This window comes from Capra hircus, chromosome 8 (genome assembly GCF_001704415.2).
Source record: "Capra hircus breed San Clemente chromosome 8, ASM170441v1, whole genome shotgun sequence".
Taxonomy (NCBI): domain Eukaryota; kingdom Metazoa; phylum Chordata; class Mammalia; order Artiodactyla; family Bovidae; genus Capra; species Capra hircus.
The window spans coordinates 111,956,279-111,981,673 of record NC_030815.1 but is presented as its reverse complement, the minus strand read 5'-3'; the positions used below and the strand labels follow the sequence as shown (position 1 = coordinate 111,981,673).

Sequence of the window (25,395 nt, the reverse complement as noted above, 5' to 3'; positions counted from 1 at the left end):
CTTTTGAACTGTGGTGTTGGAGAAGACTCTTGAGAGTCCCTTGGACTGCAAGGAGATCCAAGTCCATCCTAAAGGAGATCAGTCCTGGGTGTTCATTGGAAGGACTGATGCTAAAGCTGAAACTCCAATAGTTTGGCCACCTCATGTGAAGAGTTGACTCACTGGAAAAGACCCAGTTGCTGGGAGGGATTGGGGGCAGGAGGAGAAGGGGACGACAGAGGATGAGATGGCTGGATGACATCACCAACTCAATGGATGTGAGTCTGAGTCAACTTCGGGAGTTGGTGGACAGGGAGGCCTGGCGTGCTGCGATTCATGGGGTCGCAAAGAGTCGGACACGACTGAGCGACTGAACTGACTGACTTGAGTTTTCTAATTATCTGCTAAAGAGAGAGATGTGCTTTGCCGTATGAAGAAGCTGGCTTGTTATGTTTCAGACTCTCTGTTTAGATTGCTTCACTTTTATACTGTGTCTGTACGTCTGACACACTTCATTTCTCTGAATTGCAAGGTCACCTTTGTGGCTTGCATGGAAAGTAGTGGCAGAGGCAAGAATTTAAAAGGTCTCTGTGCTGTGTCTGGCACTTTAAGTCATAGCGCGTTTATGGCTGAAATGTATTTTAGAGAATTCCATACCCTCAGTTTGGGAAATTAAGAAACAGTGGAAGTTGTTGGTCTGAGCTCACAGGGTCAATTACAGGGTTGAGGCAACACAGAGCTGCTCCTCTCTGCCTGAGGGTCTGGGTGCTGCCTGTAACTTCTCAAGGTCGCACCCAGAGCATCGAGAGGAGGGAAGGGCAGGCGGCACTAGACCCTGGCAAAGCTCGGGACAGGTCACAGTGTGAGCCCAGCCTGGCCCAGTCCTTGGGCTAGTTTTTGCTGCCCAGCTTGAGCTGGGCAACGCGGGGAGAGCGGACCTCAGGAGGAGGCCCGGGGCTGATCCAGGGGAAATGACTGACCGTAGTCCATCCACCCAGAGGGAGGAGGTCCCAAGTCACACGGGGAGAGTGTGACCTTGAAGACAGTCCCCCCTGCAGAAAGAATTCTTGCCTGGCCGGCATTGGCTTCTGAATGGGACAAAGCCAGGCAAATGCTCCTGAGGACACTAATCCCGACCGCCCCTCACTTGGGTCTTGTGCTGTGGTTTACTTTGTGGCCTGAAAATCCTCCCGCTGAAAATGCAGTTAGATGGTGTCAGGTTCAGGGGGCCCTGGTGCACGCAGACGGAAGGTGCAGGCCTTCCGGAGGAACATGGACACTCTCCACCGGGGCCTGAGAGGATCCCCACTCCGGGTTCTCGCAGACTGTGGGGATAAAGCCAGGGAAGAAAGCCACACGAGCAGCGGTGCAGGGGTGGGTCTGCAGAGACGTCGAGCTGTGAGAGCCAAGTGCCTCACGTGAGAGGGGTGTGTTCATTGCGTCTGAAGACTAAACAGAAGGTTCTAACAGTCTGATGAAGGAGAGATTGTATAAAGTGATCCAGGCTTTGTGAAACCAGCGAAAGAGAATAAAGAAAAAATAAATGAAATTGGAATCTCAGTGTACCAGTTAAATAACATTTGGAAACGAAAAGTCAGAGCTGCAAGGTAGATCTGAAGAAATCTCAGGAATGAAAACCAAGAGCTGGAGAAGACAGGTGAGGGGTTCGGGGCCCTGGCGCAGCAGGGGAGCTGGCGGATGACGTGCTGGAGACGCAGAGGGCAGATGGGACATGGGAGCCAGGACCCGACGCCGGCGAGCCCTGGGCTGGTGGAGGACGGGGGTCTGGGGCCCCCGAAGGCCCTGGGGGGATGCCTGCTCTCCCGGTCCGTCCCCGGCTCCCCTGGCCCGTCAGGAGGGCCCTCAGCTGGATCCTGGGGTGTCTGCTCCTGTCTGTCTTCTGGGGTCATGTGTGTCCTGAGTGTGCTTGGCCTTCTTCACAGGCTTTGTCTGGCTCGTATCACAGATCCACAGAGTGATCGGAGAAATTAGAATCGGGCCCAGAACCCTTCTCTCTATGTTCTGGGCACTTCGTACACTGGCCCGAGCCAACCTCAAGGCTTTGATTGACTGGCTCACTTTGAGTCGGGAGAAACCCTGCTTGTGGCCATCGCTAACTAGCCCTGTACACGTGTTGTGGAAGAGGCCGCCCTGTTTGAAGTCTGCATGTCTTGGAAGGGCCACCGCCCTTTTCCTTGGGTGGGTCATTTCCAGAAGAACTGTTTGCACTGGCAAGGACTGGTGGCGGGGGGGGGGGGGGCTGCATGTAAATGGATCCAAAAGACACGGAAGGGGCCCTGGAGAGCAGGGGTCTGTCCTGAGCGGGGACCAGGGCGCCGTCTCTGGGTGGCCCGGGAGCTGAAGGTTTAACCGGGGAGGCCAGTCTCACGCTCTCTGAGGAGGGCGGGCAGCGTTTTCGCAACAAGTGGAGGATGGATTGCCAGCGAGTTCTCAGGAATGTCCCAGCTGCCGGGACGTCGGGACTCGGACTCTTGTGGAATTCGCCCTGGTCCTGGCCCTCGGCACCTGCACTCGCTCATTAAATGTGTGTGGACTCAATCCGTAGTCTTCCCTTCAACAAGGACAGTTTGGCTTTGAGAGCATGAAAACCTCGGAATGCTGAATGTGTGTGTGCTCAGTTGTGTCTGACTCTTTTGCGACCCCATGGACTGCAGCCCGCCAGCCGCCTCTGTCCACAGGATTCTCCAGGCAAGACTCCTGGAGTGGGTTGCCGTTTCCTCCTCCAGGGGATCTTCCCGACTCGGACTGAGCCCGCATCTCCTGCATTGCAGGCAGATTCTTTGCCGCTGAGCCATCTGGGAATCCCACGAAGAGTGAATGGAAGGGCCAAATTCATTATAAAAGCTTACACTGTGGTTTAGTTTAAGGATAGAATAAATAATGGTTTATATGTGTTTGTGTGAGTGTGCACACGAGCCATTTGATAAGGAAATAAGACACAAAAATGTGTCTTTCAGTGAAACCTTACGTAACTAAAATCATGATAGCAAAGCATTTTGCATAGTCTACTAAACATTTTATAATTTTTTCCTTTAATTATGTAGTTTTTCAACATATGAAAAGTTGAAAAGTAGCAAGCAGAACCCTGTGTAATCGTCCTCCATCTTGGCCGTATGCCAGCATGTCTGCTGTGAATCTCTCCAGTTTTTACAGAAATTGTCAGAGCAGTGCACACCCTTTTATTATTCCCGTCGCTACTTTTGGAGGTGAACACGCTTCCTACACCACTTGATCAATCCTTGGCCAACCCTGTTCACTGACAAATAGTCAGTGTAGGCCAAACACACACCTTACATGTTCGAACACTTGAGAGGGGGCGTGACCAACGGCAGGGTTAGTCTTGGCTTCTCGTCAGCACCGGCAGCTTTAAACTGGGTCAGGATGTGAAATGGTCGATCGTTCGCAAGTTGGCATCGATTACTTGGCGACTGATTTAAGAGTGGTGAGCTGTGCAGAGCAGCACGGTGCGCAGGCAGCCTCTTTGGGGGTCAGTGGGGAAGGCAGACTTTAGAAGCGGGGAGCTGAGCACGTGCTCCGTAGCCTCCCCGTCTGCTGCCTGGGGACGGGGCCTCCATCCCTCAGAGCCAGAACGGGGTGAGATGACCGACTTTGCAGGGCCTCGGGCGGACCTTAAACCAGCACAGTGCGGCCGCTTCTTACCAGGCTGCCCATCTCCCTCTAGCACTGCCAAGTGCAGGCTTGACATGGTGCTGTCGCTGTGGGGGTCAGGCTGCTCCCCTTTGGAGATGTAAATGGCTACTGAAGTTTGTTTTTAATTTTTAAATTGAAGGATAATTGCTTTACAGAATTATGTTGGTTTCTGCCAAACATCAGCACAAATCACCCATAGGTATACATATGTCCCCATATGTCTGAAGTTTTAATAAAGAAGCTAATGTATACATTTTGCATTCGCTTTCTGATTGTCCATTTTAACCTAAACCGGGTTTGTTTTCTAAATTTTTTAAAGCACAGAACTGTTTCGCTTCGCAGACAGCCTGTGGGCGGCCTGGGCCTGAGCATAAAGGTATGACTGCGTCGCTTCTCCCTGACGCTTCCCCGTGGAGGCCCCCGCTCCGTCTTCACTGTGCCCCTGTGCCTGTCTTCCAGGGTGGCGTGGAACACGGCGTCCCTGTGGTCATATCGAGGATATTCAGAGACCTCGCAGGTAAAGCAGCCGCGTGGCCGTGTGTGCGTGGCTGCAGCTTGGAGCATAGTGCACTGTTTTCAGTGGGAAGACAGCCGCTGTGTGTGTCGCCTGGCCATCTGCCTGCCGTCTTATTTCACAGCTGTCTGCGCTCTCATCCCCGATCCCGCCAGCCCTTAAGAGAGATACTGACCCACAGTGTGGCATCACGTTGGCCCCAGGAGACACGGACATGGCAGTGATTTCTCAGGAAAGACAGACCCCTCTGGGGGGTGCAGTGGACTGAGGGTCAGTGTGACGAGGTTCCAGTGTAAAATCGCGTCACAGCCTCGGGGCCAGGCAGGGAGGCTGCTGGCCATGGTGCTGAAATGGTGGTGATGATTTTGGGAAGAGCTGCCTCTCCTGGGAGGTCAGAGTGTGTAGGGCTGAGGGTGAGGGCAAGTGAGTACTGGGCAGGTGGCTTTCCATCAGGGTGCATGTTTTTCTGATAAACTCTTTGGTGGCACTTTCAAATCCTGCTCTTACCACCTTCTCCACTCCCCGGGGCCGCCCATCTGCCTGTTCCATCAGGGCAGGTCCAGGGGGTGATCCTGCCTGACCCAGGCAGAGGGACACCCGACCCTGAACATGAAGCCCGCATTGTCGAGGGCCAGCCTGAGTGTTGAAGGGGATGAGGTCGAGGGCCAGGGTGTTGAGGTCCTGGATGAGATCCCTGGACTCCTGGGCTGGGGGAACAAGTCACGCTTTCCCCCCAGGATGCTCAGACCTGGCCCACATCTGGCAGGGGCCTGCTGGCATAGCCTGGTGGCCTCGGGCCTCATGCTGCCAGAGGTCCACGGTCATGTTTTCCTGCAGGGACTGTTCGTGGTGAGGTAAAGCCCCCACTGTGGCTTTGACCTCAGTCGTGTGGAAAAGAGGTTTTAACAACACATGTGTTCTGCATAAAGACTCTTCTGTACCAAAAGGACACTCAGAATGCAGCTTGACTGCAGTTTCTCCTTTTTCCAGCAGAGTCACAAAGCCCGCTTTCCCGCAGAGTCACAAAACCCGCCCTTAAAGCCTGCAGCAGGTGGATCGCACTTTGTGGGCGTTAAGGGTCCTGAGCCCATGAAGCCGCCTGCCTTCCGCAGGGGATGGTTTTCCTGGAGAGCCCCCAGCTGTTGTTAGGAGGGAAAAACAAGAGCCTGGACCTCCAATGCTGGTCTTCTTGGCAACACAAAAGGATTCCAGTCTTATCAGGAAATATGGCTTTAATTATAACCATGAAGACCCAGGTCTCTGAACCAAATGGCCGTTCTTTTTCAAGGTTTTCAAAGCACTTCAAAGAAGCATATACTTTTCTGTTGGACTGACATCCTTTTGCTGTGTGAGACAAGCGCTGCAGTTATGCAAGTGAAGAGCTTGCAGGGGCTCAGTGGCCCCTGTGTGCAGATCGAGGGCCTGCTAGGAGGATGAATCAGGCCGTTGCTGGCCTCGGAGTGTCTAATCGTTTCCGTGGGACCATAACCATGTGGCTGGCTGATTAGTGATTGAGAGGATTGCTCAAATCTGCTTGTGAACATTCTTAGTTCCTTTTTGTAAGTAAATCTTTAAATTTGTGGGTATGAATATGTTTCAGAAAAGGATGAGAACAGGGCAATGAAAGGTTGTTGCTGAGCTATGAAAGACACTGGGATTCTTGGCCTCTGGAGGAGAGGAATTCAATCCGGGGCCGGTGACAAGGCTTAATCGCTCAGAGCTTTTGTGTAATAAAGTTTTGTTAAAGTATAAAAGAGATAGAGAAAACTTCTGACATAGACATCAGAAGGGGGCAGAAAGAGTGCCCCCCTGCTAGTCTTCAGCTGGGTGTTATGTAGCTACTAGCAGGCTGCTGATTAGAAAAAAGAGATGTCTCAATACTCAGAGCCCTCACGACTTGAAGAAACAGAGAATCTAGGGTAAATACACAGTTCATTAACATAGCTTACGATGTACATTTCTGTAAGAAAAATGCATTGGTTAGCTCAAGGTCTGAGGAAAGTTCAGTTCAGGAGGGGCCGGGCGTCGCCGTGGCAGCACAGAATCTTAACCCTCCCTTTAAGTTTGAAGAGCGAAGGAAGGAACTGGCACGGGCAGTCTGTTCCCCTGCCATTCAAGAGAGAGAGAGGCGTGTCGGCCACATGCGGCCTGTTTCCCCCGTTTGGAGACCCCTGGCCTTCCTGCCTGACCCCCTCTCAGGAATAAGCTTAAAATCAGAAAAAGATCGCTCAGCCCAGGAACAGCATCTCCCTTCCCTGCGGAGGTGTAAACAGGCCGAGGCGGCCTGCAGGGTGACAGAATCACCCGCGTCTGCAGCCCCCTGGGTCCGGCCCCCTAGGCAGGGCTCACATGTGCAGACACGACTCCTGGAAAGAAGACTCCGCTCTCCAGCTCCAGGAAGTGTCGTGAGCATCTCAAACCCAGCAAGTCTCCCAACCAGGTCTTCCTCGCCTCCCACACCTCTGGGCCCCGCATCCCGCCCGCCTGGGCCTCCTTTCCACCCCCACATCCTGCCCTGGCCAGGCTGGGGAGCAGCCCCGCCCCACCCCAGGGCGCCCCTTCATCTGTCCCACCCACGCCCCCCCTCTTCACTGTGGGTGCTTTATACCCTGCACTCCCGAGTTAAATGCTCAGTGAGCTGAGATCTTGGACCCGGGATGGTCTCACCAAGTTCACATGTTCAGGGTTTGACTCAGGACACGTGCGTGTTGTAGGCAGCCGGGCCCTTGGCCGAGCTGCCGCGTGTGTTGGTGTCAGGAGGGTCCTTTGTGTGCAGGAGCCCAGGCTCCGGAAAGTTGTCCATATGTGAGGCAGGTTCACGTGATGCCGATAACCTGGTAACCTGCACCCCAACCACCAGCCCACCGAGTTAGGGTGTTTCCTGGGGGTGAGACCCTCAGGGGCAGGCCTGGGACCCTCCCACAGGGCTTCACCTCGCTTGGTCCCCTCCCTGAGGAGGCAGGTTCACAGTCACCCCAGAGGGGACCTGGAGCTGGAGGGCTTCTCTCCCGCTTCATGTGGGGACCTGAGGGGTCAGCATCCTGACGTCCACCTGGCGTTGCATCTAGGGATCAAGCGGCTGGAAACCGTTCGGTTCAGTTCAGTTCTATCACTCAGTTCTGTCCAACTCTTTGTGACCCCGTGAACCGCAGCACGCTAGGCCTCCCTGTCCATCACCGACTCCTGGCATTTACCCAAACTCACGTCCATTGAGTCGGTGATGCCATCCATCCATCTCATCTTCTGTCGTCCCCATGTCCTCTCACCTTCAATCTTTCAGTCTTTTCAAATGAGTCAGTTCTTTGCATCAGGTGGCCAAAGTATTGGAGTTTCAGAGGTCAGAGAAGAATATAAAACCGTTTATTCAGTTATTTACCCACAGACCAACCCACCTGCTCTCGATGGCCGCCTTGTATGGATCAGACTCTTCTGGGCATTCTGGAAAGACACTGCCCGTGTACACTTATGTCCAGTGGGAGAAAACTGGCCGTCAGTGAACAGATCATAATACGCGTTCAGACAGTGACCACCGCCCTGAAGAAAATTAAACGACGCTGGGGCGTGCCGAGCAGTGGACGGAGCATCTCTGTTGTTACAAGGTGGTCAGTGGAAATCTCTCCGTGGGTGATGCTTAAGCAAATATTTGAATCAAGTACAGTAAGGTGTGAGCAGGCCCTGCCGGGCGGCATCCCAGACTCAGAAAGGAGGCAAGATGAAGGGTCGATGGGCCTGTTTGCTCAGCAACGGGGAGCCAGTGGGGGAGGGCAGCTGGGGAGGAGAGGAGGGATAGGAGGCTGGGGCAGGTCCTCAGCATCTTGTCCTGGAGAGGGACTTGTGTCTTGTTTACAAGTAAGGGGATGACGGGGCCAAGAGGGGTCGTTTTGGGGTGGTCCAATGCAGGGTCAGAAGGTCTGTTTTACATTAAAAACCGCCCGGGTTGCTGTCCAGAGAATGTTCCAGAACTGGGCAACGTTGGGGCACCAGCCTTGGCGCTGGGGGAAAGGCGCAGGGAGGCCGCGTGCCCAGCTGTGGCTTCGCTGTCCTTGCCACGGGGTCAGGGTGGGGCTGCGTCAAGCCCCCTCAGTGAGGACGGGAGCTTCCCACGTTGGCCGGGCGTCGGCCCTGGGTATGTGGTTGGCACAGGTGCTTAGACACTTTGTCGCCGCCCTTTGCCTTCTGGAGCCACGGCCTCGAGATCTGTCAAACGGAGCTCGGGGCTCTGCGGGGCCTCCTGGGGGTGAGGCCCGAGGCCTCGTGTGCTATTTCCTCCAGCACGTTCACCTTGTGTTTGGCACCTCACTCCTGTGAAATGCTGCCGCCAGGCAAGGCTGGTGATGAGCTTCTAGCTGCACCCGTGAGACTTCTTTAATCAATGGATCTGGCTGATCCAGTGGGAAGCTTTCCCTTCCCCTCGGTCCTTGCCTCTCCTCTGGTTCTGTCTCCATCTACACGGCAGCTCCTGCCTCGGCGTTCCTTCTGAGGCCGCGTGCCCCTCGTCCCCCAAGGAGTCCACATACGTACGCGCCCCAGGCTTCAGGAAGCTGGCGACCTCTTCAGGGAATGCCGCTGTTCACAGCCCATCGCAATGGTGTCTGTGCTCAAACTTTCTCATAAAGTGAAGAGAATGTTTTTAAAGCATATCATTGACCTTCCAGGGCTTCCGTGGTGGCTCAGACGGTGAAGCAGCTGCCTGCAGTGCGGGAGACCCGGGTTTGATCCCTGGGTCAGGAGGATCCCCTGGAGAAGGAAATGGCAGCCCACTCCAGTACTCTTGCCTGGAGAATCCCATGGATAGAGGAGCCTGGTGGGCTACAGTCCATGGGGTTGCAGAGAGTCAGACACGACTGAGTGGCTTCGCTTCATCCACCTTCCAGCCCTTTGGTCCGCAGCTGCTCTGACGGTGGTTCAGCCCCCTTTGTGGCTCCTTGGGAGGGGAACACATCGCCTTGGTGACAACCCCCAGGGCCTGGGCGGGTCCCTGTTCAGGACCCAGGACAGAGCCAGTGCTCCCTGGACTGACTGCTTCATGAGCGGGACCGCGGAGAAGCCCCAAGAGCAGGCGCTGGACGGCAGCGTGCACGTCGCCAGGCAGAGCCGTGTGGAGCCTGGTAGGACACTGGCAGGGGGTCAGGTGAGGGGTGCAGAGCCTGTGGGAGAGCTGCTACAATGCCAAGACTCAGCACTTCTGCCCAGCTGCCTACCACCCTCCCCGCCCTGTCCCCAGGGGCTTCTCCTCATGGGAGTCAGCTGTCAAGGAGCCCAGAGCTCTGGTCCTCCAGGCCTGCCGCCGAGTCTCCCCACCCCACCCCACGGCAGCCATCTGCTGCAAAAAGACAGTCACAGGCGGGGCAGGGGCTTCCGTGTCCCCCCTCTCCCAGGTCAGCCACTGCAGCATTCCCACCTGCAGCCACAACAGCTGGGCTGGGTGCACGTCCTGCAGACTGTTTACTTAAAACTCTCCGTTGCGTGGATCCAAGCTGGCGTCCCTACTGAGTCTGCTGGCCGGGGGGCTCCACGTATCCTGCGTGTCCTCCAAGGATGGAACCTCAGCACGGCTCTTCAGACTGTGTCATCTTTATTTTCAAAGTTGGTGGAGTTTTCCCCCATTCTGAGCCAAGAGTGTGTGATACGAGGCTGGACGAGGGCTTCCCCGCCCCTCTCCCCCCAGCACCCCGTGTCTCGGCACCTCTGGGTCAGGGTCTCCGTCTCCCCACTTCCCCTCCTCTTGCAGCACCACTCGCCCAGGGTGCTGATGAGTTCCGCACTGAAGGGCAGGCTTCCTGGATGAGTTACCTTAACCCTGGACTACCGGAGGCAAAGCTCGTCTGGGTCGCCTTAGATGCACGTGCTGGCGCTCTTGTCTGCTCACAATGTGTGAACGTCAGGTGGTCTGAAACAGCGAGTAGGCTTAGGTCATTCTTCACCGAGAGAAAGAGGTGACTGACGCATCAGACCTGGTGGTAAATTCCAGAGCAGGATGCTGTGGTTCATAGACAGCAGACCCCGCCAGCGGTGGACCACACGGCGGAAGGATGCTCTGGGCACTCGGGTCTGTGAAGGGCAGTCTCTCCTCCGACTCTGGGTCACGGGGCCACAGACTGGAGTGACCAGCACCAGCAATTCTGGGCTTTATAGTGAGGACCAAAGAGCTTTTACGACAAAGGAGCAAACGTATCACATCCATTTTTGCAGTAAGTGTAGAGGTATGGGTAACAGTTTCTGGTAGTTCATCCCTCCGATCTGAAGTGACGCTTGTGTGGCGGGAGGCTGCCTCCTGGGGGGACACCGGGTGTCTGCTTGTCTGCAGGGCCAGGATTGTTTGGGTTATTTCAGGCCGGCCCGCGTCCACACAGGCGCACAGCACGTCCTTGTAAACGTGGGGTGAGTCAGTGCTCCCCCAGACTCCCGCTTTTTAATCTGAGTATTCTGTACCATCTTTCCGTATAAAAAGCCCACCCCCGTGCTGTGGTGGAGGGTGAACGTGCGTCGGGAAGCAGGGCCCCTCGGGAGTTGAGGGCGGGGCGGGGGCTCAGCCGGGGTCAGGTCAACCCGGGTCCTGTGACCGCAGCGCCAGTGACCCCTGCTGGGTGATAGTCGTGCCCACACGTGACTGGTCCTGGGCCTAAAGGACTTGGTGCTTGTGAAGGACAATGAAGTGGGTATGAGACACCAGAGACGGGATTTCCGTGTTATTAACCCAGATTCTTCGTGCAGTTAACACTACGGCTTTTCAGGAAGCATTATCGTTTTCTAACATTCCCCAGAAGTTTATGTGAATGAATGTTTAACACGTCTGAATCTTACTAATTAATTTGCAGAGAAAACAAATTATTTCTGTTATAACACAATTATATTGCAAAAATGATTAAATGTGTATAACCTCACATAACACTAGTGATAGCAATTAATTTGACTTGAAAAGGCAAGTATAACAGAAATATAGAATATCTCCTTGTAGCTAGTTTGCATGTTTGAGTATTTATGTGGATTAAAATATATATGGTCTATTTCCATTTTACATCCTGATGTAATGACAGGGTTACCACAGAAATAAGCTGGAGCCACTTTCAACTGAAACCCACTAACCTGTCTTAATCTGACCAAAAAGTTTATTTTTTTTAGGAACATTAATTAAAATTTTTAATTAAAATCAAGCTCCCACGGTACTGCTTTACCATCCATCTTACCGCTTTCCCTGGTGGCTCAGTCGGTGAAGAGCCCGCCTGCAATGCAGAGGATGCGGGTTGATCCCTGGGTCGGGAAGGTCCCCTGGAGCAGGGCATGGCACCCCACTCCAGCACTCTCGCCTGGAGAATCCCACGGACAGAGGAGCCTGGCAGGCCACAGTCTGTGGGGTCACAGAGTCGACATGACTGAGCGACTTCACTTTCACTTTTCACTTTTCATGCTCTGGAGAAGGAAATGGCAGCCCACTCCAGTGTTCTTGCCTGGAGAGTCCCAGGGGCGGGGGAGCCTGGTGGGCCACAGTCCGTGGGGTCACAGAGTCAACACGACTGAGCGACTAAACCACCACCACCAATTTGTGTTTTAAGACTAAAAACCATCAAAGGGACCACACGTCAAAAATTTAATTGGAAAGTTTTTAAAATTGGCTTTTTTAAATGATGGAGAGAGAGAGAGAGAGAGACAGAGGTCTCCATTAGTAGGCCTCACCTAATGAGCAATGGAGGTTTTTCTGGGCAGTCTCTGTAAATGTTAACTTCATTAGCTACCTAAAATACCATTGCATTTAGTGGTATAAAGATTGTATTTTATTTTCAACAAAATTTAATATAGTTAATGACTAGAACTAACATTAACAATTGACATTAAATATTTTTCTGGAATTTAAAGAATGCCACTGTTAAAAAAGAATAGCTTATCACTTGGTTTTCAGTATTTAACCAAAGACATAAAACTAATCCAGATGAAGGCAAAAGACCCCTGTGAGAATGGGCCCTGTGTGGGTGTGGTGTGTGTGTGTGTGTGGTGTGTGTGTGTGGTGTGTGTGTGGTGTGTGTGTGTGGTGTGTGTGTGGTGTGTGTGTGTGTGTGGTGTGTGTGTGTGGTGTGTGTGTGGTGTGTGTGTGTGTGTGTGTGTGGTGTGTGTGTGTGTGTGTGTGTGTGGTGTGTGTGTGGTGTGTGTGTGTGGTGTGTGTGTGTGTGGTGTGTGTGTGTGGTGTGTGTGTGGGGGGGGTGTGTGTGTGTGTGTGTGGTGTGTGTGTGTGGTGGGGGTGTGTGTGTGTGTGTGTGTGTGTGTGGTGTGGGGGGGGTGGTCCTCGGCCATCACTCACCTGCGTCGTAGCTGCTCCAGCCTTCCTGGTTCTTAGCGTGGGTACAAGACGCCTTCGGCAGTAACCCTGAGGGGACTTTGAAAAAATAGAGGTTCTCTACTGACAGGACCTGGAAATTACACAGCAGACCTGGTCACACAGTGAGACCGAGGTTGCTGGCAGAGAGAGAGGGGCCTGGGGGCGTTTTCACTGAGGAGGGAGGGGGCTTGTGTTTCCAGGGATCCCTCTTTGTTGGTGAATTTAAACATAACAGCGGGAACTTAAAAGCCCAAGAAGAGCAAAAACAAGTGGCCCAAATGATCAGTCACTGAAATCAACCCAGAAGTCTAAAAACACCTGAGCCGGCGAGCAGGTGGGTCGGGGGTTCCCGGCTCTGTCTGGGGTTTGGACGACAGAGTGTTGCTGCAAGCTGGGCCCCTCAGGGGGGTTCCTGGGCGAGCAGAGCCGAAGTCAGGCACTTGCATTAAAGAAAAGACAGCTGTCAGGGTTTACACTGAAAAATTTGTTAAGTCTTGTTAAAAGGAGGTTTCTTTCTTCCCCATGATAATAGAAAAATTAAGTAGGAAGATGCTGTAGAGATTATACTCAAACTGTACAATGCAAAGGTTTTCTTTCCTTTTTCCTTTAATATTCTGAGCACATTCCCTTTAATTAAAACAGTCTGTGTAAATGTGTTCCCAGGAAAGAGGGGGAAATCCTAAGGGACTTCTGTAATTCCTATTTTATTGTCTGTGTCGACTTAATGGAAAATGGGGATCAGACTTTCCACGTGTAATGAAACCCTTCATTTGTGCTTCTCATTAAACAAGGCTCTGTGTTTGGAAAGTAACTCTCTTAATGTGCTTAAAATCAGCTGAATGTGTAGCCGCACTGGAGGGGCTGGTGCTGTGATGTTGCATTTCCCCACACCCGTGTACATATGTGTACATGTACAGACACACGTGCTCATGTTCCCATATCACACATCCACACATGCATGTGTGTGCATAGATATGCACATGTGTACACACACAGTCACCTGTGCACACATGCACACAAACTCCCACATGCACACACATCCATATGCATGCATGCATATCCACACGTGTGCACACGCTCATATTCAATGTGCATACCTGTACACATGCACAGACTGCCTCCCACATGCGTGCACACACACACACGCACACACAGATACCCACACGCACACATGTACTCATATGCACACATGCATACATTAGCCCACACAGGCTCCCACATCCACGCACATGCACACACGTGTGCACACACTCACGCACCTGCACACACTGTACCAGTTGCTGCAGACCGTGCTTCAGCCACCACCACGAGGAGTATGATGTCTCTGAGTCTCTGTTAACACTGTTGCCCCTTTTGCGACCCTGCAGCCGACCAGACAGGGATGTTGTTCGTAGGGGACGCCCTGCTCCAGGTCAGTATCTTGAACTTCAGTCCTTAGCTCTGTCGCATGTTAGTGCCTGTTAGTTCTGAACTGAGACTCATCAATTGTTATCCTCAAAATTCTTAATTTGTCATCTTTTCAGGTTAACGGCATTAATGTAGAAAGTGCAACCCACGAGGAAGTGGTAAGTGTGTGACTTTTTATGGATGCTGTTCTCCCTATTAGATATTCTCTTATCCTGATCATTTTGCTTCTAAATGTGCATTTCATGCGTGTGCTCATAGGCGCCTCTCAGATGCTGTGAAAGGTGGATTTGGTGGCTCCTATTCTGAAGATGGAGGCTGAAACTCAGGGAGTGGGGAGCCCTCCCGGGTGGCCCGTGTGGAGCTTGTGAGGGTCCCCCTGGCTTTGCGTGCTCATCCACCTTGGAGGGCATCTCAGGACACTCATCTGTGGTGCACGTCTGGGATGCTGGCCCATGGACATGGGGGCCACAGGCTCTGCCCCAGCCCCTTTCCAGATGTGAGCCTTGACCAAGGCTGGGTCAGGCTCCACAACGCAGCATATTAGTGGCTCATGACTAGGAGAAGGGCTCCTTTAACCCCCCAGGCATGGAGGTAAGATGTATGAGCTGGAGGGGACACGTAGTTTAAGGTTTAGGCTCAAATGGGTGACGTATAATTTGCTTCCTAGACCTTACATTTGTGTTATTTATCAATTTCTGCAAAAGCTTGCTTTCTTAAGGTGAAAACACGCACAGTAACCCAAAACGAGACAACGCGTAGCTCGGTAGCTCTGTCCCAGCCCTGGGGAGGAGAAAAGCATTCGTCCAAAAGGAAAGCTTCCGAGTAAAGATGTGCAGACTTAATACACAGAGCTATTCCAAAATCTGACTAATATAAATACACCTTTTGCACCAAATTATCAAATTATAAGTCCACAGTCTTATGTGATACAAAAGCCATGCTTGAATCAGTGTGGCTAACGACATACATGATCTCAGCTTTTCAGGTTCATGAAGTTCATAAAAATGTTAAATTTGTAGAAGACCTCATAAATCACAGAGTTTCACACCCTCATTTTTCAGAGTAAACCCTAGATTCAATTAATACTAAAAGGGAAAAGGGCAGTTCTGCTCAACAGAAAAGGTCACAGGATGAACATTGCCCTGCGCGTCGCCTCCTGCCTCGGAATTGCCTCACTCCTTCAGGGTGGCGGGAACTGCCGATGTCCCGCTGTTGATTGCACCCCACGTCCCCAACCACATTGACACGGAAAACTGGAGCAGCCCTGGCAGGGAGGGAACTTTACTTAATTTTATTGAGCAAGTTCCGAGACCTCTCACCATTCAGAGAGGAAGGGAAATTGATGTTTGGGAAAGTGCTTGGTCTGACCTGCATGCAGAGGTTAGTGATGGCAGGGAGGCGGGGACACTGGGGTGACGGGTGCCCCTGTGGGTAGCCCGGCCCCACCTGTCTGCTTCGGAGCCCCCACCGCAGACCCCAGCCTCTCGTCCACTGAGGCCAGAACAGAGTCTGTGCTTGATTCTGAAGGATCTCAGAATGAGAGATGGTGCAGAACTGCGTTTCTATGCAACATGGTCAGAATTTTTTTCAAAATCTCAAATGTTAAATTAACTTCTAGTCCAGTACGGCAGTCCAGGGTCTTAGGTACTGTGAGAGCCATTGATTAACAAAACGCCATAATCACCAAAAAGGCGCTGACTCATTTCGTGAGGCCTCCTTTTCAGGTTGAAATGGGTGCTTTTTTATACGCGTTTTAGTCACGCACAGCTGCTTTGTTACCGCTAAGATCTCAGGCCAGATCGTGAGTTCTGCTGGTTTTTAACTCAAGAACCCTTAGAAATAGAGCCTTCCCTTGTGTTTCGAAAATGGCAGAGACAGAATCTTCCAGATTCCAAGCTGCAGCCCAGCCCTCACCCCTGAATCCTCTGAACCCCCTGGACCCCCTGAACCCTGCTCCCAGCATCTCGCGGGTGTGGTCGCACGGCTCACTCAGCAGATCAAAGCTGTGTTTGGTAGAAGGTGTCCTGCGGGAGCTGAGGCTGGTTGCTTGCTTCTCCAGGTGTGTGTGTGCATGTGCGTGCGTGTGCTTGCACACACGCGTGCAGATCCGCGTGACAGAAGCAGTGGGCAAACTTGACCCTGGAGAGGCTCCCAGAGCTCGGGCTCTTGCTGTGCAGGTGATGCCCGGGTGTTCAGCGTAAAACCCCATGAGCTGAGGACCCGGCAGCTTCTGTGGGGGCCAAGCCCTCCCTGGGTGTGGCCGCTACCCTCGGACACCCACACCCGCAGGGCATTGCTGGGGTCCCTTCACTTCCCTGCGGGAGGAGAGAGTGCGGTGACCCAGCACTTTGATCAGAATCGCCCGGGGCCACTTGCCCCAGCAGACAGGTGGTCAGCCGGGAGGGGCTGAGGTGGTGCGCTCCTGTCTCTGGGGCCTCAGGCAGGGCGGAGGGTGGTCCCAGACAAGCCCCCAGCCGCCGGGCCGTCCGATCTCATGCTCACGGTGCTGTCCTGCCCTCCCTTCGCTCAGCTGACCCGGGATCGGGTGTTCAGCGGGGTTCACAGGCTGAGGCACGGGGCGGGGCAGGGACGTCAGGGTCTGGGGGGCATGGGAACATCCCCGGGTGAGAGGAAAGGCATTCCTGGGTTCTCCGGGCAGAAGCAGGTGCCTGTGCACGTGAGGGCCGGGTGGGGTGCCCTGGAGGTCACATGGAGATCACACGGAGGCATCAGGGACCTGCCCGAGGGGGCCGGGGCTGGAACGCTTACAGCTTCTTATCTCTGGGCTGTGTCTGCTGTGTCTGGATCGCGTTGGCCTGACTGACGGGAAACACGTCGGGCTTTCACACCTGTCTCCGGAGCTAGCGTGGGCAGCTGTCTGTCACTGCGCGTGAAGGGCCTGAACCTGGGGGTGGGTGACCGTGTAACTGAGAGGGGTGACGTGATGCACTCGGTTTCTCCAAACCGAAGGGTCGTTTCCACCCTGGTGCTCATGTTTGCAGTTTGCAGCATCACAGTGGACTCACGGGCCTGTGCGCCAGTGTCTGAGGTTTGGCGATTGGTACTCTGCGTGGGTTTTTCCCTCGACTTTGGTTTCAGCGGGGTGGGGGCGGTGTCAAGTGTGCGGGGAGCCTGGCCTTGGGCCCAGGCCGATTTTTGCACCTGTGTGTGGATGAGGCGTGGAGTCGTGTGCCTGGGGACACACCGCATCTATTCGTCCCACCAGGGGAGGCTTGTGGAGCTTCCAGAGTCTCAGAGGTAATTGTGAACACTGGCTCCTCAAGAGACAGGCGAAGCGTGTAGCAGAAGTGGACATGTTAGTCGCTCAGTCGTGTCCGACTCTCTGCGACCCCGTGGACTGTAGCCCACCAAGCTCCTCTGTCCATGGGACTCTTCAGGCAAGAATACTGGAGTGGCTCGCCATTTCCTCCTCCAGGGGATCTTCCCAGCCCGGGGATAGAATTCAGGTCTCCTGCGTGGCAGGCGGATTCTCTCCCGTCCGAGCCACCCGGCAAGCCCTGGGGGGCATGCAGGCTTTCTTTCCGTGGCCCCTCTGCAGTGGTGAAGTGGCTGTCCTTTGTCACACTGACAGGTGCATCTCCTGAAAAATGCTGGCGATGAGGTGACCATCACTGTCGAGTATCTCAGGGAAGCACCGTCGTTTCTGAAGCTCCCATTAGGTAAGTGGGGGGCCTCACGGGGGCCAACAGCTTCCTCCTCACGTGTTATTGCTCTTGCGACTTCCTGCCGTGTAACACGCCTGAGCCTGTTCAGAAGCAGGGATTCTCACGGTCAGGATGCTGTGTGTGTCCCGTTATCCCAGAGGGATAGACAGACAGGCTGCCCACACTTGTCTTCTGGCCGCACAACCTAGGGTGGGATGGTAAGGGGGGCGTGAAAGAAGACGGCCTCACTCTTGGAGCTGCTCCTCGACGGCCTGGATGCGTTCGTGTGAAGACCCGTGAGTTCATCGGGTTCCCTCGAGCCCGCTGAAGCCCTGCCTGTGCAGTCTAGTGTCTGAAGGGGAACCGGGGTGATGGGGCACCTGCTTCACCTGAACTGTGCCAGGGGCTTTGAGGGCGAGCCTGCAAACGGGCTCCTGACTTTTCAGGAAGAAAACCAAGATCGCAGAAGTAACCTGCATGACATCCACTAAATTCCCTCATCTGTGAACTGGCCACTAAATTCCCTCATCTGTGAACTGGCCACTAAATTCCCTCATCTGTGAACTGGTGGCAGTGATCAATACCTACCACACCAGGGGCTTGTTTCTCGGAGGAGTGACTGCAGCATCGTGGCCGGGCTGTCAGCTCCGTCCTCCGCGACACGGACGCTGGTGACTCGGGAGGGACCCGTGTGCGTCCCGCTCCCCTGCAGCTGCACAGCGGTGCTCGCGGCCCCGTCGGTGGGGTGGGGGTGCGGGTGGTGTGGGGCCCCTGCTGAAGTCCCTCAGCTCCGGCCAGTGCCTGTCGCGCGGGGACTTTACCCCGTAGAGTCAGGTTTTGTCACCTTCCAGGAAAGTGGGAAGTCTGGATTTTAAAGCAGTTTGTTTGATTAAACAAACCCATGTGCCGGTCAGACTTGGCTTCCCAGCTGGTCTGGAGTTTTTGCCTAATATCACTTATCCCCCAGTAGTTGGCTTTTGATGGTTAATGTTGGCCTTGAAACTCTTCAAGCTAAAGGAAAACAAAGGACCTGTGATTCAGGCAGGCAGCAGCTCTGGCCCTCCAGGACCCGCGGGGCCCTTCCCGTGGTGTCTGAGAACAGGAGAGGTGGGGCCCCTGGCTCTCTCCAGAGATTGCCCACTGGGTGGGGGGCGGGGGCAGGGGCAAGCCTGAGTGTGGTGGCTCCTGGGTCCTGGGGCCACTGGCACCCAGTCTAGCATCTGGTGAGGGATCTGGATATGTGGTCGGGGCTGACGTGGCCGGAGACTCGTGTCCACACCTGTGTCCACGTGCAGTGAGCACTGGTCTCACTGTGCCCCTGCTGCCCCCAACCACCCAGAGCCACAGGGGCAGGCAGTGGGGGACGCTTGGGGACAGGCCCACCGGGCTGGGGGTACGCAGGGACTCCTTTCTGTCCCTGAACTTGCTGAGAGCAGACAGAGGGCTCGGGACGGACTTGGCCCCCCAGTCCACCCGGGTCCGCGCTCCAGGCCCAGCCGTGGCTCCCTGCTGAGTCCAGAGCTGCTTCCTCTTTTTACAAATATCACTTTCCTCGAACTCATCTTATCTTCCTAGTTTTCACTAAAGCAGCTTGCAGTGAAAGATAATCAAACGTGTCAAAGAAAGAATATCAAGTTATCAGAAAGTCAAGAATAACTTAGGAAATTAGCATCGTTATCCTAGCAACGGGGAGTGCAGGTTCGTGGGGGCTGGGGCTGGGGATGGGCCGGGGGAGGCCGCTGTCTCCCTGGGGGTGGGGAAAGGCTGACCTGCTTGCCCCCCGCCGCGCTTCCCAAGGGCCCCAGACACGCGGCCCTGCGGCGCGGTGAGGGCTGCGCTGGCTCGCAGCCCAGGGGCCAGTCTGTTCTCTCCAGACCTGGGAACGGCTCACATGGCTTAGGGGTCTAAGCCCATCCTGTTCCAGTCCGCTTCCCCCAGGGATTGTTGGGGACCCGCCGGGTGGACCTGCAGGTAAGCCCCGGGAGCCCCGTCTGCAGTACAGCCTGTTCATTCACAGGGTCCCCGGGACCATCCAGCCAGCCGGGCAGCGGGGCCTCCTCGCCCCTCTTCGACAGCGGTCTGCATCTGAGCGGAACCTCCAGCAACACAGTAAGCACGCGTCTCCTATCTCCTGTTTAACCAGACTGTGTGTGTTCCCGAGACACTCCTGGTGTCGCCTTGTGTGTGTGACAGCTTTCCTGTGTTCTCACGTGGAGCCGAATTGTTAACCGCTCTCCGCCCGGCTGCTGCCTCTCCCCCCGCCTCCGGGAGCAGGAGCCTGGCTCCGTGTTCTCTTCCAGGCCCAGGGACGGCTCACACCGCGTAGGGTTCTAAGTCCATCCTTGTTCACATCCAGACCCCGGCCGAATGTTTACGACAGGTGGAGTCTCGGGCACAGCAGTGACCTGAGCGGAGTCTAGGTTACACCAGTGCCGCCTACCCAGACCTGAACCTGAACCTTGTCGGGCCCATCCACACCCTCACGCGCTCTGTCCCGGCCCCGCCCCGCCCCGCCCCGCCCCGCCCCGCCCCGCCCCACCCCGCCCCACCCCGCCCCACCCCGCCCCACCCCGCCCCACCCCGCCCCACCCTCGCGCTCCGTCCCGGCCCCGCCCCCGCCCCCCCCCCCCCCCCGCCCTGGCCCCCGTGGTTTGTCCCTGCTCGTGCGCCCTTCACAGAAGAAACACTGAGGGGTTGCTCCTGCGTGGCCTGACCGTCCAGAACTGCTTCCTTTTTCCGGAGAAGTGACTGGCGCTTCCATCAGATGTGCTTGGAGCTTGGGTGCTGCCCTGGGCCTCTGAGGGGCTCAGGGTGCCAGTACACCTGTGGCAGATGAATAAAGAGCTAAAATTAGAGGACAAAGAATTTATGATGATAAATGGCTGATTTTCTAAGTTAAGCTTTTCAGAAAATGAACGCAAAAGACTAGGGTCATTGCAAAGAACTGAATGACTCAGGCGTGTACAGGAACAGTATATTGAAGCCCAAAATGGAAACGGAATTTCGCAGAAATTGTAAGGAAGCACATAAGAAGCCTGTAAACAGTGGCTGCAGATGGAGAGCAGATGCAAAAAGAAAAAGCAATTAAAATGAAATACATTTTAAAATGTTAAACATATACGTTAAACAACGACTTGAGTCTTCTAGATGGAAAGGAGGCTGGTCTCCCAGGCAGAGATAATGAATGCGTGAACGATAGAATGATATTTCATGGTTTAACTGAAACATAAGGCACATGCTGAGAAGCAGACAACTTTGAAATAACAGCTCAATAAATGTTATAGCACCGTGGTCAGAATATAGCACGTCACCAGAATCTCACACTGCTGCTGTTGCTGCTGCTGCTAAGTCGCTTCAGTCGTGTCCGACTCTGTGTGACCCCATAGACGGCAGCCCACCTGGCTCCCCCGTCCCTGGGATTCTCCAGGCAAGAACACTGGAGTTCCTTCTCCAAGAAGGAACACTGCCATTTCCTTCTCCAATGCATGAAAGTGAAAAGTGAAAGTGAAGTCGCTCAGTCGTGTCTGACTCTAAGCGACCCCATGGACTGCAGCCCACCAGGCTCCTCCGTCCATGGGATTTTCCAGGCAAGAGCACTGGAGCGGGGAATCTCGCACTACACCCCCGTCAAAAGATGACCATTCTTTAGATCCCAGTTGCTGTAGATTCATCTTACCTGTGTTTGAGCTTCGTGTAGAGTCGTGCTCGCCTCTGACTTTGTGACTGAAAATCGATCTTAAAATCCACCAGCAAAAACAGGTCACTTATGAAGACTGACACTCATTAACAACGTATTTCTCGACAGTGACAATGGAAGCCGCAAAGCAGCCCAGTAAGTAGTATTTTCAAAATCGTGGAGAGAAGAGCCATCACTATTGGTCTATCTTTGCATTCCTTGCAGAAATGTATTTCCAGAACAAGTTAAAATAAAGGCTTGCTCTTAGGAAGAGGATCTGAAAGAGTCCATCACCAACAGGCTTTCACTAGGAGAATCTCTAAAGGCCACATTTCAGGAGGGAAGACACGAGTGACCCCAGAAGCATGTGGAGATTAAGGGAGGGAAGTCGTGGAGAGGAACGCAGCCGCTTGAGTTGGGCTGGCAGGTGCAGCCCAGCGGGGGCTTTCCTCTCGTGCAGCTCGGGAGCCACTTTCCGTTCGCGTGATTCCTCTGTTGCGTTTCCCACCAGCCGCTTCTGCTCCCAACAGCCTTGGCCCGGGAAGTGAGGCACCTCTGCTCACGTTACTGCCTCAGCTTGGCGGGGCATCGGGTCATGCCAGGGCGTTGCGTCATCTCTGAAGCCCCCAGTCCTGTGTAAAGATACCGTGTGTTTCTAAAAATAGTATTTGCACACTCCTCCGTTATTTTCATCATACCCTTTGGCAGTTTATTGACCTTTGTTTTGAGTAGATTCCAGTAGCTGTAAAGACTTCACTTGTCTTCCAGACAACCTCCCGAAGAAGAGTCTAAGAATCGCGCCCTGTTTTTACTCCACCATTCATGTTTCATGAGATGTTTTTAATCTTATCATCATAATAATGACTCCTTCTCATTATTATGATAATGCTATATGATAATTCTAATAATGATTTCAATTAGAAGAATATAACAGTAATCTGCTATCAGATGTGTTGATCTGCTTTTAAATTATTGTATTACTGTAACACTTAAAAATGTATACGACTTAATTTAGATACTCAGCCATCTTCAGGAAATGAATTAATTTTGGTAAAATAGCAAAGTAGACATTTCCACTAAAAATACATCAAATTCAAATAAGAAAATTATTTACATGCTCTCGTGGCATCCAGAGACCACACAGTGCAGCGCTGCTGTCTCCTTCCTAAGACGTGTGTCTTAGTTCAGCTGCAGAAAAGGATTTGACAGCGACCCTTCTCCCTCAATAATAACTAATATTTGATGTCTAATTGAGCCTTTAAGAGATGCTCTTTGGAGGAAGCAAAGTATTTTAGTGAGAAACACGCTTGATTAAGGTAGGGCACTATGTGAACATCTGTGCGAACCTGCCTGTCTCCACAAGTCACCTTACTGAGATGCACTTGTCCCGTGACCTGTGACCTGCCCTCGGCTGGCTCACAGAGACACACAGAGCCTGCTGCGGTCCCCGTGACCTGTGACCTGCCCTCGGACGGCTCACAGAGACACACAGAGCCTGCTGCGGTCCCCGTGACCTGTGACCTGCCCTCGGCCGGCTCACAGAGACACACAGAGCCTGCTGCCGCGCGAGTTTCCTGGGCTGCCGTGTCCACACGCAATGTTCTGCTGGGGTCATGGAGGGCAGTCTAGCTGTCCAGGAAGGGCTGGGCCCCTGAGAGTCAGACGAGTTTAATTGCTGCCAGTCCATCTGGACAGGAGGTTTTCAAAGAAAATTAGCCCTGGAAATGCAGTGAAAACTGAAGCTCCGTTTCAGAAGTATTTTAGTTCTGGGCCTATTTAAAGCAGAATTGGGAAGAAATGGATGCCTCTCAAGCCCCCAGGGCCCGAGGCACGGCTTCCCGTCTACGAGGGACATTACCACAGTCGGGAGCAAACACGGCGCAGCTCAGGACTGATGCCCACCAAGCCTGTGGAGGCCCAGCCGCTGTATCGGGGCCACGGCCCGGCTGCACCAGCCTTGGGACCTCCCGGGGACAGTAGCAGATCGAGGCTCTTCCTCCCTAAGGAGCTCCCACATCTCCTTGCAGAGGCCCCAGAGTGCTTCCCTCCCGCAAGCCCCCACTTGCTGGCCCGAGAGGCACTCACTCTGCCGCCCAGGGCTGGGGCCCTGGGCACCATCATCCTTAGACTTAGGGTGTAAGTCCACCAGTCTGTTCTGGGCGCCTGGGCACTCAGCTGGGGACTGTCGAGTGCCCGGGGCCCAGTTGGCAATAGGGCTGCGCCCCTCCTATCTCCAGGACCCGCCATCTCCCACTGCCCCCTGTGGCCTCAGGTGGCTCCTCCAACTCCCAACATGAGCAGGGTACCCCATCACGCCCGAAGCTGTGCTCTGGCGCCTGACATCTGTTTCTTCTCCCACCCCCCCACATCAGTGGGCGCCAGCTTCGCAGCCAGTCTGGAGGCTGCAGGCGTCCCAGGCTCCCAGCCCATCCCTGGGAGACAGTCTGCTGTGAGGGCCGCTCCCCAGAGATTTTCCGTGAGATGCCCCGTGTCCTCATGTGTGGAAGACTTCCCCCAGCAGCGCGGTGACTGGCTGGGGAGATGGATTCATAGCCCCTGAGACTGTTACGATACGAAACATGCCTTCCACTGGGCGCTCGTCTGGCATGGACTCTGGGTTCTGGGTGGTCCCGGTGGCTCCTCAGGAAAGGCTGGCATGTGTCCTGGGGCTGACCCTCCCAGAGCAGCAGTCCAGGGTGGCCTCTGGGTGCAGGGAGGGCCATCTCCTTTCTTACTGACTCCAGAGCCGTTTAGGAAGGGAGTGACAGAGGGGTGCTAGGGAAGCTCTTCCCAAGGCAGGGACGCCTTTCCTGCCCATCTCACGTGCGACCCCATAGCCCCTGAGACTTGAGGAGGCAGGTGGCACTGGGGCCTCTGGGCTGGAAGCTGGGCCCGTCCCTCTGAGGTCACCAGGGTCATGTCTCCACTCCACACCTGCCTCCAAGATGGATGTTTCTCTGCTTGAGTGATGCAAAGCCAGAAGCCTGCAGGAGGCTGTCATGAGTGGCGTGGTTTCTCTGCATGTGGCATTTGTCTTGAAAAAGCGTCTTCCTGACAAACTCACCTCCAGCACCAGGAGTCACCTGTGAATGCATTGCAGTTCTGAGAGTCATCGGGGAAAACTCGAATGTACGAGGTGAGCGGGTTCAGGATTCCAGGGGGAGCGACTGTTTATGTTGATCACTGACAGCACGCTACACAGGAAAGGGAGTCTTGTATTCTTCTGGGCCTTCTAGATATTTAACAAAACCCGAGAGGATCACGAGCGTGGACGTCCTGCCATCCTGGTGTCTGTGACGTCATAGAGAACAACATGGAGAGCCTCAAATGTGTGATCAAACGAAAGAAGGGTGATGAGTCAGGAGAAGCGGAGCTCACCCGGGCGTGCACACTGGGCGCCCAGATTTAGCCGACAGCACAGCACCTTTGTTTATCTTTTTACGAAACTGGAAATGACTCAGATCTCCCTCAACAGGTGAACGAAGGGAGAAATGCTGGCACACACACAGGAGCATACCACTCAGCGAAGACAATGAACAGTCTGCTGCTGTTATCCAGTTGCTCAGTCGTATCCAAGTCTTTGTGACCCCATGGACTGCAGCACACCAGCTTCCCTGTCCTTCACTACCTCCCAGAGTCTGCTCAAACTCATGTCCACTGCGTTGGTGATGCCTTTCAGCATCTCATCCTCTGTTGCTCCCTTCACCTCCTGTCCGTAATCTTTCCCAGCTTCTGCTGAAATACACAGACACGGAGATCCTGTCACTGACTTCCTGCTGAGAGAATGAAGCTACACACACAAGTACCTTCTGTACGATTCTGCACATAGAAGTTCTGGAAGAGCCAGAGATACCTGTGGTAATGGAAGTCACACCCGAGACAGTCTGTGCTGGAAGAGACACAGCCACAGACGCAGGGGGAGGGCTGTGTGGCTGGGGCGGGATTGTTCTGTGTGATAATTTGGGGCTTGGTTGCACAAGGTGTTTACATTTGTCAGAATTCATCACACTGCACTTAAATCAGTACCTGTCATTACGTGTAATTTACATCAATATAGTTCAGTTGAAATAAAAGAGTAAAGTGGAAAGACCCCAGCCATTCAAAGAAGACAGGAATACGTGAAAAATTGGCTTCAAGTCTCTTATTTGAACATCAAGTTTTAAAACACTGA

The 25,395-nt window shown here is 53.9% G+C and overlaps 1 protein-coding gene across 1 annotated transcript in view; it reads left to right on the top strand.

The window, feature by feature from the left end:
- SNTG2 (syntrophin gamma 2) overlaps positions 1–25,395 on the top strand; it is an 88,333-nt gene that overhangs the window by 11,219 nt on the left and 51,719 nt on the right. The window contains exons 5-10 of the mRNA XM_018052790.1: positions 3,971–4,027; positions 4,111–4,168; positions 13,844–13,887; positions 14,000–14,041; positions 17,476–17,563; positions 19,566–19,657. Coding sequence (XP_017908279.1) covers positions 3,971–4,027; positions 4,111–4,168; positions 13,844–13,887; positions 14,000–14,041; positions 17,476–17,563; positions 19,566–19,657 — 381 coding nt within the window. The remainder of the gene's footprint in view (positions 1–3,970; positions 4,028–4,110; positions 4,169–13,843; positions 13,888–13,999; positions 14,042–17,475; positions 17,564–19,565; positions 19,658–25,395) is intronic.